Source organism: Epinephelus fuscoguttatus, linkage group LG1, assembly GCF_011397635.1.
Source record: "Epinephelus fuscoguttatus linkage group LG1, E.fuscoguttatus.final_Chr_v1".
NCBI classification, from domain to species: Eukaryota; Metazoa; Chordata; class Actinopteri; order Perciformes; family Serranidae; genus Epinephelus; species Epinephelus fuscoguttatus.
In genome coordinates, this window is record NC_064752.1 from 31953069 (window position 1) to 31966949 (window position 13881).

A 13881-nucleotide genomic window follows, 5' to 3' on the forward strand; every position below is an offset into this window, starting at 1 on the left:
AGAGTGGAAGACACCAAGAGGAAGGGGGGATTATGTCGACACACCTGTCGTAAAGTGATGGAGTCTCAACAGGGGTTTGCTAAATTGCCTGAGCCAGTTTGCTCTGTGCAAATGGGAGGACTACAAAGACAGCACAAAGGATAACGATGAGAGATGTGACAGAAACATCGAAATGGGACGTAAAAGAGAAACGTTAAGAGAAAGGTCAAGCTTTGGGAGATCAAGGGATTCCGAGGAATAGAAAAGCAGAGAGGAGCGCAGAGAAAATGACAAGGGGGACAGCTGACCTGTACCAGCAGGTGTAAATCCTCCACTTCCTCACGCCGCATTGAGCTCTCAGCCTAAAATCCTGCTCTGTGCACCCCATAGGGCTCAGGCCTCGGCTACAGCAGAGACATTTCTCTATGCAACATTCGTTGTAATGAAAAGTTCTGCCAAGATCAAGGTCTTTAAACACACCATGTGGTGAGCGATTTCCATTTGCAGAAAAATTCCCCCCCAAAAAACTCGCACAGCATTTACCTGCTCTAAAATATCTGGGCCAGAGAGGAGAGGAAACTCGCTTGCGCTTTATTGGCCTTCATTTTGATTTGTTCCCAATTTAATTTCCTCACTGTTTGAAACGCTGCGCTCGTTATTTGCAGTCCATGCTCATAGCTCTGCACAGGTCTGTCCATCTTTGTAAAATATTGATTGATTCACGCCCAGTTGCCTCACTGCGGGGATCACTTATGGATCTATTAATCGACAGGAGCAGCGTGTAACTGTGCAGTTGACCCCACAGAGTGCAGGTGCGGAATGCGACAGTTACCCTATGACTTTTCCTCCCCCAGTTCCTCCACAGTTACACTGTGATAGATTGGAAGGGATAGCTTCATTCCTCAGGGATTTTAAACTGTTGACTGAAGGAACAGATTGGGAGCAGGCTGTTTGTGCCTTCTGCCACCCCACTGCCTCTTAGTGGCTTTAGTGGCCTTGGCAGCGGTGGCCTGTGTTGGAGCAAAAGGAAATCTCTCCGGGAGTTTACTCAGAGGTGCATGTTTGTCAGCCCATACAACACAGCTGCGACCATACAAACGCATGCACATAACATGAATGTGTGGATAAGGTATACACACACTTTAGAAAGAGAGTGGGGTCATGATTCTCAGTGAAAGCACTTTTTTCTTCTATGGCCAAAACAAATCATTGCTATTTACACTATCGAATGTCTTGTCAGTAAAAGATTTCTACAAAGAAACAAAGCGAACATTTAGACTTCTTGTCTCTCTCTAGTGTTAACCAGTTGCTCTGTTGTCGCACAATGCATGAATGTATCATAAAAACAGTGCTGTTAGCTGAGATGCTAGTGGAGGAGAGTTTTGTTTTTAACCTCTGTTGGCAAAGGCATGACCCTCTGCTTTACTCTGCCTAAAACAGGCAGTCTCTATATACAGACTCTACAGTCAGTGAATGTACAGTCTGTAGGCAAACCCCGGAGATCTTGCCTCCAGAAGAAAAGCGGAAGAGCCCTGGTTTCCGATTGTAGACTGTTTGTAGTCCGCGTGATATTCACCAATCACGTTTGAGCCAGCTGCAGTTGTTGCAAGGTTAAATGGTCCGTGCGGTGAACCAACGAGGCGGAACATAATTGGCGTCACTGCAAACTCTGAATCCATTGCAATGGTTCTGCATATTTACTTATATATAAACGGAAGTCGGAAACGGAAATTCGCCTCCTCCACCCAAATCAAACCGGAATACCAAAAAATCGGGGGTCTGCCCCCAGAGGGTGTATCGCCATCTGCCGGAAGACAGACGCCGAATATAGCCGACGGGTTCCGAGAATGAGAACAGGCTAACCCTGTCATTCCCACCCTGACCCTAACCAATCTCACTTGTCTCACCTAATCCGAACCAACTCAACCAACCAAAGCAACAAGTACTAGCCAGTCAGAGGGAGTGAAGGGCGGGTCATGTGGCTAGCTAACATTAGCTGGGATGCTAGTTGGAAGAAGGTTGTGAGGCGTGGGACGGCAATGAGGTGTAGCAGTTGCCAGATATGCTTAAATATGTTGGCATGAATTATGCTAGTTAGCCAGCTCGATAGCTAACAGTACTCTCCACATTGTGTTTACATTTGGACAAATGGTGTCTAAGCTGTAATGGCGGGGAAACCTCTGAATATCTCTGATAGAGCTAACATTCATTTACAGTAACGTTAGTGCGCGTTAGAAAAGCCATAGCCTACACCAGGCATGTCCAAAGCCTGGCCTGGGGGTAATTGTGACCCGCAGACCAATTTTAATTGGCCCTCGGCTTGACTTTCAAAATATACCATATATGGCCCTTTACACAATAATGGTTAATCGAACAAGATCACTTCGCATTTTTACCCTTCACCTCATAATGATAGGGCTATCATACAGTTTGTAGACAGGTATCAAGTAGTAACAGTTCATTAAAAGATAAAAAGGTTGCATTTGTCTCACTTTTTATTTTTTTAAACCCATTTGATGTGAGAATCAGTTGGCCCCCAGGTATTTTCACGTTCATCTGGCCCTCATTCAAAAAAGTTTGAACACTTCTGGCCTACACTCTTTGCAGCAACCTAGCCCGACTTCGCAGATAAATTTGTGGCAAATTTAATAGGTTGAGTGTTCGTTGAGCAATAGATTCACTAAGGACGCATTCACACTGGCGCTATTTGGTCCGCTTTAAACAAACCCTGGCCCGCTTCCACAGATAGTTCGGTTCGTTTTGAAGTGGTGTGACCGCTCACTCAAACTCTAGTGCCGATCAAACGAGCAAACCCTGGTCCACTTGAAAACTGGGGGTCTCCGTTCACTTGCAGGTGAACCCTGGTGCAATGCAAATGGACTATCCAGTGAACCAAAGAGAGGAAGTTACGTAGAGCATGGTGCATTTTGGTCTTTGGTGATTTTGTGCTGACCAAGCTGGCTGAAGGGGAAGAATTTCCGTTTCCGGTCCTGGCCAGTTGATGAGCCGGGTTTTCTTCTTCCTCATGCTTTTTTTCTTCCTGGTCAGTGGTTGTTTCAGGCAATACAGACTCCAAACGAGCAGCTGTCCAGGCGGTTTAGTCCGCTTTTAAAAGTGCATTGTGAAAGGGAACCGAAACAAATGAAGGTGTGAAATTTTTTGGCTTTCCCTGCCCAGTTGAACCGAGTCCCCCAAACCATCCTGGTGTGAATGCGCCCTAAGAGTCTGTCAGCCTTGAAGTGCATTTGTGTGTGCTGCAGTAGAGACATAATATTATATGTATCATATACATATCATTCTGAATATGCAACCCTCCAAAGGAAATATAGCAAAATTGCTCTCCGTAAGTAATGAGATTGTGTACATGCCTGAATCAAATTAAGATCTTTCAATGATCAATCATGCAGCCCTGTCACACTTAACTCAAAAGAAGCTAATGTGTACACTAAGATAACCCCCCCTCACATCTCTGCTGATACATTAACCATGAGCTGTCATTTGTTGTTTCATAGAACAGCACCTTTTATGGTGACTTGCGCACACTTGCTTTTCTCTCTTGTGCATAGGACTGGAGTGTGAACTAGCCATACTCTGCTCAATAATATATAGCTTATTGGAGCATGTATTAGCACCTGTGTTGGGTGGGAAGAGCTCTTCAACATATGGAGGAGTAGAAATGGAGTTCCATGTCACTTTATAAAAGAAACAGTGGAGTTCATTCAAATAGTAACGTCCAGTCTGTGGGAACGTCACTGAGAACGCTCTAAAAAGCGCAGAGAACATAAAACTGAGCTATTTCAGACATCAGAGTGGAATTTCACCCTGATCATTTCTAATTATGGCAGCAGTGATTGAGGGTGCTTTGAATTGTTTTGGCAGCCTGTCTGGCTTCTGACAGTTTATTTAAGCTCTATACCTATGCTCTTTACCCAAAATAGATCCTTTTTATCTTTTGATGGATCACTTGTTTGTTCTTTTCCCAAAGCCTCCAGACAGATTGTTTGTGCAAAGTGCTATCTTAGTGACAAAGCTTGGAACAGTTGGGAGGATGAATATTTGCATGTTGACATAAGCATTCGGGTGGTTTGATTCCCCAAGAACAATGGGTGCATCCATTATGGCCATACCTTTGTCTGCAGCCCTTTTTATGATAAAGCTTGAGCATGAAATTGTGACTACGTAGGGTGATATTGAGGGACTCTACTATATGGCTGACGGCATGCTGGTGCTGAGCTCTTCCTGTGCTGGTGCAGGGCACAGGAAGTCCCCTTGGGCTGGATGTTGGTTTTAATGCAGAGATATTAATGGTGCTCTGTTGATTTTACAGTTCCAGACTTCCAAGAGCAGGACATTTTCCTGTGGAGGAAGGACACAGGGTTCGGCTTCAGGATCCTCGGAGGCAATGAGCCAGGAGAGCCGGTGAGTCTCTCTCGCACTCTTTTGTCTTTCACAGCCTATTGTCTCTAGTTTGCTTATCAATTTCAATATTTATGTGAAATGTATAAAGTAGAGCTGACAGGATTCAGTAACCTGATTGATGAAATGGCCGCTTTCTTCGCAGCGTCTATAGGGTCTGTTTTTCTATTTCTCCGTCTCCTGTGCTGAGCTTCTTATCAGCTTCATATCAGTGATTTTTACAACACAGTTTCTCTTTGATCTGGCCAACGCAAAAAGAAAACCACCCATCTCGCAAACACACCGCTTTTTTCTTCCCTTTCTTAAAGAGGCAAAATTGTTTGTTCTTGTTCACTGGCCTGCAGTGTGTTTTTTGAAGGAAAAAGAAATAATGATTTACCTTAGAGCTGGGGCGACTACTGTAGCAGGCTGGGAGAAAGAGTAAAGGTTTAAATTGGAGCAGACCTGTGTATCATGCCAACTCTATGCCTGCTGTAACAGCCAAGACATCTTTTTATTATTTGATATATATATATATGAATACAGCAGAGTATCTGTCTCTATGTGTTTATCATCTACATGTGATCACACAGTCTCACAAGTCTCCATCTGCTTTGTTTTTCAGATCTACATCGGACACATAGTGAAGTATGGTGCGGCAGACGAGGACGGACGCCTGCGATCCGGCGATGAACTGATATGCGTGGACGGCACAGCAGTGGTGGGCAAGTCTCACCAACTGGTGGTGCAACTGATGCAGCAGGCTGCCAAGCAGGGCCACGTCAACCTCACTGTGCGACGCAAAACCAACTACGCTGGTAAGAAGGGAGAGGGATGGAGATGAGGGAGCAGCTTAGCCTGTCAAACCCCTTTGCCACCAAAGTAGCTCTGGTATCTAGCGAACCAAAAAACTAGTTGCAATAGTAGAAAAGGGGGATCAGAGACCTGCTGACAGGTTCAGAAAAGTCGAATGTCAACAAATCCCTCTATACATAGATGGATAAATATAAATTTATTTAATAAAACATTTTCTCGAGGTTGCCGTTAACATATTTGAGCATGTCAGAAATTGTTTCATATTTTATCAGCAGTGTATTTAATGATTAACTGAATCCATTTTCCAACCAGTATCATATTTCCTCATTTGTATCTGACTCTGTTATATGATTACAGTTATATGTTGCAGTTTTCAGTTGCAGAGAAGCACTTTACATTGCCAAGGGCCCCATTTATATTTTGCGCTATTCCATCAGGGGCCCGGGGACGTGCTTGCTATGTGCTATGGGCTTGCCTTCCTCTGTAATAGTCTGGGTGTGTAACGGTTGGAAGAGCTCAGTCGCTACTGTGAGCTAACGCCCCCGCCCATTTCACCGTTCTGCTCAGCTCCACCCTGCTCCTCAGCAGGCGATAAAGAAAGGGCCATAAATATGATGGAGAGGGTGGTCAACCTTCGGCCCGATGACAGCGGCCAGACATTAGTGCATTGCTGCTCCCCGTCTGCCTCAGAGCATCGACAATATGAGGTGCCTTCCGTGAGCAGCTGCACAGGAAATGAAATGTGGAATGAAATGTCCAGATACAACAGGCAGGCCGCGTCCTTAGTCCATCTTTTGTGCAAAACAGATCAGAGGAGCGATTGTTGGAGAGGCTCTTCTGCCCAAGCTGTCTTGCCAGCTTGTCTTTTTATCATTTCAGCGTAAACTCGCTGTGTTCAGAGAGAAAAGTGCTTGTGTTTATTTACAATCTTTTTTATTCTTTTTAGATTGTGCAGATGATGTAACATTTTGCGGTGTTGTCATATCTTGCCTTATTATGCAGCGATCTCTTACTCTGCTTTTTCTGTTCTATTATCTCCTGAACTTGCTGTGTAACACTGTCTGGCCTGATACTTATCTGTTTCCCTTCATTCTCTTGCTGATCTTCTCTCGTGTCATCTCCTGAATCTGTTCTGTCTCACCTCCCTGTCCACAATTTGTTCCTCTTTATTCCGTCCATAAATCTTTCTCCTCTCTTGTGGTTCACACCATTTCCTCTCCCACCTTCACTGTATATCTGCGTCTTTCTCACCTTGTCCTCCTCCTGCCACCTCCAGTTAAAGCAGAGGGAGATGTGCCTCCATCGCCGGCATCCTCCCACCACAGCAGCACCCAGGCGCCCAGCCTGACGGAGGAGATAGGGAAGCGCACCCCGCAGGGCAGCCAGAACTCCCTCAACACTGTCAGCTCCGGCAGCGGCTCCACCTCGGGCATCGGCAGCGGGGGAGGGGGCGGAGGGGCAGGAGGCAGCGGTAATGCTGTGGTCGCTACAGCAGTCCCCACCACCGCCTCTCAGCCCCCCAATGTCATCTCCAACGCCTCCTCCGCCTTGCAGCCCTACGACGTGGAGATCCGCCGCGGCGAGAACGAAGGATTCGGTTTCGTCATCGTCTCTTCAGTGTCGCGGCCCGAAGCTGGCACCACCTTCGGTAAGATGTGCCACCCTTTTCTGTTATAAGTGTTTTAAATTACAAAATACCCTCAGGCACACAGTTGTTTGATTGCACATGCAAATATTGCCAAAATCAGTTCCACTCAGCAAAACATGAAACACACTCTGGCTTCTCCTCATCACTGGGGCCTTTTATCTTCCTATCTCCTTTATGGGCTGCTTTTGTATCATCCGTAAAACCACCGAACACTAAATAGCCTGACAACCAGCACCGATTCTGGCTATTTACAGTCCCACCGGATCAATACCAACACTCTTCAAAGAAGTGGTTCTTCTTTCTCATTTTCGTCTGAGCCTGTCAGACCAAGACACTGAAACCCTTTCTTCGCCCGCAGCTGCTGCTACACTCGCACAAGGCTTTCATAATTGATCACAAGTGAAGTGGGTCTTACATAAGGCATTTGTATTATTCAGCTGAACTTAAATGGCTTCTGCTGAGCAGGTTGGCACTAAAAGCCTAATGACAACATAATGAGAATGAGCTCTGCGAGCAGGATAAATGGGGGAAGTGATCGGTGTGAATAATATTTATTTATTTTACAACGCAGCATCAGAGACTCAATATCCCCTTGTCTACATTTTTAGGTTATTTTGCATCACTTAGCTCATAGCGGCATAATTGTATCATTGAAACTCAGATGTGACAGTGTTTACTGTTTGATCTCGCACATCCCCATATAAAGCCGTTCAAATTGACTCCACTTTGCTTTTTTTTTTCAAACTAGTAGTGTCTTCTCTATGCGGCACACTCTTTGCCCTACTGCCATGGCTCTCTGCCTACACCACTATGGCATTCCACTCTTCTCTGTGCTCTTATCTCTGTCAGTGTGGGTGGACTCAAAAGGCCTGAAAAAATACTCAACTTTCCAGGTTGGCTTACAAAGTGGCAATGCGCCTTTTTCACAGGCCAGAGTCGAACGCATGGGCCTGCAGATAAGCTTTATTTGATTTGACCTGACACATAAACTCTAATGGAAACCCATTGGTTACATGAAACCCAGTCCCCACATACTGTTAGTATTTGGAAAAGCACTTTATATCGCTCAGAAATGCTACAGCACCTTAGTCATTCTTTTCTTCTCTCTGTCATCTACTGTTCCACTCAATATTTTACAGCTAGATTCAGTTAGAAAGACAGGAGGAGGTCAGGGTTAGACAAGTTTGTAGTGGAATAAAAAGAGAAGAAGGCTGTTGAAGGGGAGAAATTGGAAGAGTTTGAAAGGAAGGAGTGATTGCACGCTCTTTTTCTCTGCAGTGACTGATGTCAGACTGCAGACAGAGGGGGAGAGGGAGGGCGGGAGGGAGGAGGAGAAACAGAGAGACCTCAGGGTAGTTGGTGAGATGTCAGCTCTGATGTATGTTTGTTGTCCCCAACTTTCTGCAGGTGCAGGTGTTTGGGTTGCAGACGACACAACACAGTTTTTTTCATTATTAGCTTTCTGCTGCTGAGAGACTCATGCAAATATAATAATGATACCCATTTTAGGCAGAGAGGGGGGAGGAGGATGAACACATTGGAAATTAGTTTTTTTCAATGATTACTCAAAGAAATACAAAAAAGCTCTCAGAACGACGGTATAACAGAGTCTCTTATTTCTTCGCAGAGCACATTTGCCCTTCTTTGCCAACGCTTGCATTACATTCTGCCATTTTTCTGATCAGCTTCTCTCAGTGACTGCAGCTCGGCTGGCTGTTGGCTGTCGGTGAATTAACCCTTAACCTTCTGATCCTCTTTTTCTACTCCTTTTCCCCCTTTCCCATTTCCTTTCCCTCCTCTCTCTCTCTCTCCAAACACACACATACACACACACAAAATCACACATTCCAACATGTCAATGGTGACCATAGCTGGCAATGCATGTGTGGCCATGCCCCACAAAATAGGGCGCATCATCGAGGGGAGCCCGGCAGACCGCTGCGGGAAGCTGAAAGTCGGCGACCGCATCCTGGCCGTGAACTCGTGCTCCATCACCAACAAATCCCACTCTGACATCGTCAACCTCATCAAGGAGGCCGGGAACACCGTCACACTACGCATCATCCCTGGAGACGGTGAGTAGATAATGACAGTTAAGGACTCCACTTTACAGAGTGGTTTAATATCATTTGAGATTTTATTTGTTTAATAGCCTCGATTTACTTGATGAACTGTTGCCAGAGTGGGCACCCAGCAACCTCAGGGTCCTTAAAGGTGCCTTCAAGGTCCTTGCAACAGCGTGGGATATTGCCAGCCAGCACATTCTGACAGTATCCCACTCAGTTGTGGCTCTCAGCCAAAAATTCATATCTCACCAAAATATTAAGAGCTTGTTCATGAAGGTTGTCCAAGTAGGACTGCCAAATTTTGCAACCACACAATCATCAACTATTGTTAGTATTATTTCGTAGTCTGAGTGTATCTGAGGAGCAGGACAAGTCATCACTTTCCTGAGTGGTTATTATGTATGCACTGTAGTGTTATATAAAGCTTGCAGTTTCTTCACTTGCTTTCAAAGTGACTGGAACACCCCCGCAGTGTTGACAGAACTGCTTCTTTGGGGTATTTGGGAACTTTCCTAGTTTTTGCGTTTCTGCCTTTGGCATGCCCGCACTTTTAACTGATAGATAGGTGTGTGCGTGTGTGTGTGTGTGAGAGAGAGAGAGAGAGGGAGGGAGAGAGAGATGCAGACCTTTCTCTGTATATGTGGGTGTGTCTTTTTTGTCAAAGTGGTTTTAAGGAAAAGTTTGTGCACACTGTATGTTGTGCAGTGCAGCTGAGAGCTCTCGCTACATTGTGCTGACAGATCACCCTGGCATGCTTCACAAATGCTGTTTAATTAAGTGTATGTGTGTGTGCGAGGAAGGCGATACTCGCTGTCAACCTGCGCACTGCTAGAAATTGGAGCTATTTGTCCGCCGCTCGTTGCTTTTTCCGGCTCACTTCTTATGGATGAAGAGGTTTTTTTTTTTTTCCACCGCGAAGCGCTTGATGAGAACAGTGAGCCAAAATTGCTCTGCCAAGAAGACACAGAGAGTAAGAGAGAAGGCGTTGGAGAGAAATAACTGGATATGCTTTATCGGAAAGTTCTGGTTTGTGTTTATGTGCATGTGTCAAACAAACAGATGCCGTCTGACACGGAGACAGAGAGAGTGACAGGAAAAGATTGTGGCTTGTGTTTCTAAGTTGTGTCTCTGAGTGACTGTTCTCTCAGCCTCTATTTACACATGACTGAGCATGCCTATTTTTGTGTGGATCAATCTTGTCTAAACTTTCTGACATGAATACATCACAAGAGGTTCTTCCAAGGTGAAGTCAGGTTCAGCTCCTTTCCATTGAGCTCACCTCTCCCCTGTGTGGGAACACAGACGGAGTTTTGTAGCGACTGATGCTCAACACTTCTGCAGTGACAAGGAAAACAGGAACTCTTCCTGCTGCTGCACAGTAATGCATGCACAGACAGCTAATGCCTTTATCAAAGCTTATGTCTCTGCAGCATAGACTTGAGGCGCGCAGACCAAGCTCACCTCATTGCTTCCTATTGTGTATGAGAAGGGAGACAGACGTGCCTGAGGTGATATGATGTGCCTTTTTTTTATTGCAAAAGCTGGGGTATATTGTGTAGTACAGCCCTCCCACCTCTCTTATCTGTTCTCCCTTTCTCTCCCCGTCCACTCCTCTTTCTCTTTCCCTCTCCTGAATTTCTCATTTTGATTGTACCTGCTCTCCCTCCCAGCCCGGTCTGGGAGGGCATATTGCCAGGGCCAGAGACAAATTACAGAAACAGCTCAGTGCTTTTTCTTTGCTGTATGAATGTTTTTAAGCGAGTGGGGAGAAAAGAGGCGGTGGGTCGCGAGCGGAACGGAAAGACAGAGAGAAACGGAGCTTATTCGATTTAATTTCCAGACAGAAAACAGTTGGAGGAGAGATAAATGGAGAGAGGCACCAGAATGGAAGGAGTGGGTTATGCAAATGAGCAGATGGAGGGGCGAATCGGGGTTTACGGGGACAAATTTGAGGCTGTGAAAGTGAAAAATGAGCAACCGAAAATATGTGAGATTGCAACACAGTTCGCGGTTGATGCCAGAAATTCTTACGGGTGGCTTTTTTTTTTTCCAGCATGGACATCATGCCGAGCGCCAAGCTGAAACGATCATCACACACTCGCATACATCCAGAACCAGAAGGTTCTCGCTCCACCCACACTGCAGCTTGACTGGTTGACTTTGTGCCTCGTGGGCAACGGGCAATTGAAGAGTTAAGCCAACAGGCTCTAAGGGGACTGGTGGAGGTGGAGGAGATGAATAGATGAGAGGGGAACTGACCGTGAGAGGAATAGTGAGTGGGGGACTTAGAAGAGAGTGGAGAGTTGTAATCGAATCAAGGATACCTGTAAATAGCTGAGAAAGATAAGGTTGTTAAGGAGAAGAGAGGTTTCTTTATGCGGCAAGAGGAATATAACGTTCTGTTTTTGTTGTTGCAGCCCAGCATGATTCATTGATAACACAAAATGAGTGAATCAGTGTTGAGATAAAAGAAAGAATAACCAGGAGCTTTTACGTCCCCAGTGGCTGCGAGTATGCATGTTTCCTGTCTGACAATTCACAGACAGACAGAAGACGCTTCAGTCTACAGTGAGATGAACACCTTTTGGAAAAGAAACACAGTTTCACCACAACAGATATGATTGATTTCACAAATGTGAACTGCTGTATTATTCTGGTGCCCCTGATCTTGGCTTAGTGATGGAGGAGGCCTGGAGGCTGGTGATGGTCCCTGTGGGTCAGCTAATGTTTGTAGCTGACAGCTGCTAAATCTGCACCACTGTTCACATTGAAAAATGAGAAGTGTTCCATGTGTGAAATATGAATTTAATCCCATTACAAAGAGTCTTCCAGGACTCCAGAGACACTTCTATTGGAGTATTTTTATAGAAATTATAATGTATTAGATTAGAGGCTGTATGAAAAAAAAAAGCAAATGTCAATAAAATGTGCTCAGTGTAGCGAGGAGGGTTTTTGTATTTACATGAGGAAGAGAGGTTCTCAGGCTGTGTGAAAAATCAAAGCCTTACACTGGTTAACATGAAAAGCAATTACTTTTCTCTCCCTTCTCAGAGTCGTCAAATGCGTCTTTGTTGACCAATGCGGAGAAGATCGCCACTATAACCACCACTCACACACCTCAGCAACAGGCTGCACCTGAGGCCAGGTAAGGGGCACACTGGGATAAATAAAGTCCTTTAAAATGGCAGTAATTGTTGGTTTTTAGACCAAGTGTCAAAAATATTTAGATTAAAGTCATACTTAACTTTCTGAAACATGTTCCATGAGTGATTTTATTATATTGAGCTCTGATTGGGTTTACACCTAGTTTTTAAATGGGTCTTGGGTGATCGGATCACAAGTGGCAAAGAAATTGCGTTGCTGCTTTTGATACAATTCAAGTTTGATTCTCAGACTAGGTACATACTGTCACTATTGCTGTCGTTGTCCTGGGTTTCAGCAGGCGAAGTGTTGCTTTTTTGAAGCATCCAGTTTCTGCTGTTCTGACTCTTTGGCCCAAATTGAAATCAGGCAGCATATTCCATGTGTACTCCGCCCACAGGAATCCATTTTGCCTATTGTCGTTGCTCCTTCTTCACACTTTAAAACAAGGCCATTGAGGCACAAATGAGTATATACTTGCGCCTATGTGGCCCAGGACACATTAGCATACACACTTCTAAAAGAATGTAGCCGTATGCGGCCCAGATGTAGCCATATGAGGCCTAGCCACCAGGTATGTAAAGATGCATCCGGGACATACTGGGTGCATGCGTACCTACTGCCAGCTTTGTCCACTTGTGAACCGATCACCTAAGACACATGTTAATACCAGGTGTAAACAGGCTCACAGACTGCTGCTATCTCTCTGCCGCAGGAACAACACCAAACCAAAACAGGAATCGTTTGAATTCAAAGCACCACAAGGCCCTCCTCCCCAACCCCCGACACAAGTCTCAGCTCAGGTAAGGAAGGACGCTCCAGTCATCATTTCACCAGTCGCTTTATTCATACATCCGTCCGTCGCACGTCTCCATCAAACAACCCAGCAATCTATCCATCCGTCCTGTCAACTTCCTCCGCACATCCACATTTGTCTTTTCATACATCCATCCGGCTAGTTATTGCACCCATTCCTCCTCTGTCCCTTCATGCATCAACCGATCCACACCCACCCACCCACCTTCCCAAGGACAAGCAAAGTGCATTTTTATTTATTTATTATTCCGTTTTCGTCCGCCTGCTGGCGTTATCGGAGTCCCTGCATTAAGGAAAGCCTGTTTGCTTTCAAAGTAACCCCTCAGTCCACTGTGTTCACTGCTGAATTAATCTGGAGGTGTGGTGATGGCTCGCACAGATAGCATTGATCCCTCAGCAGAGGAGATTAGGAGGGCGTGAAGACAGGAGCTGCTGTGGCTGTCTGCTTGTCCTTGTGGTGCCCAGCCCCTCTCTCCTTCTCTCTGTCTCTCTCTATCTGTGCCCTCTCTCTTTGTCCACCTAGAGCCCAAGGCATCAATAATTCAGCATCCTTACACCTGAGCATATGCATGTACACACATACACACACACACGCAGGCACACACATACACACAGTCTGGCACACCTTTTAAATAGGTGTGACTTTCCTGAAGGTGGCATTTGTCCCATGCTCCCGAAATAGGAGCCCACTTCAAAGGACACACACACACTTCAAATCTGAATCACAAACCTTGATGCAAATGTCTCCCTCTCTTTCTGTGTGTGTGTGTGTGTGTGTGTGTGTGTGTGTGTGTGTGTGTGTGTGTGTGGTCCATCTCCATCAGGATGCTGAGTTCTACTCAGTGGACCTGGAGCGAGACAACAAAGGCTTTGGCTTCAGCCTGCGGGGAGGCAGAGAATACAACATGGACCTGTACGTGCTGAGGCTAGCTGAGGACGGAGCGGCCGTCCGCAACGGAAAGATGAGGGTACGGACACAGTGTACTAACAGCATACACACACCGAAACATCATCAATGTT

General features: G+C 45.6%; 1 protein-coding gene across 7 annotated transcripts in view; it reads left to right on the forward strand.

Moving 5' to 3' along the window:
* Positions 1-13881, forward strand: part of magi1b (membrane associated guanylate kinase, WW and PDZ domain containing 1b) — a 167721-nt gene that overhangs the window by 144802 nt on the left and 9038 nt on the right. For 6 of the 7 annotated variants that reach the window (XM_049595648.1, XM_049595728.1, XM_049595975.1 and 3 more), the window contains 7 exons: positions 4307-4398; positions 5000-5192; positions 6467-6838; positions 8710-8913; positions 11956-12049; positions 12761-12848; positions 13686-13829. In XM_049595648.1, the coding sequence (XP_049451605.1) occupies positions 4307-4398; positions 5000-5192; positions 6467-6838; positions 8710-8913; positions 11956-12049; positions 12761-12848; positions 13686-13829 (1187 nt within the window). The remainder of the gene's footprint in view (positions 1-4306; positions 4399-4999; positions 5193-6466; positions 6839-8709; positions 8914-11955; positions 12050-12760; positions 12849-13685; positions 13830-13881) is intronic. The other variant, XM_049595900.1, reaches the window with a different exon arrangement.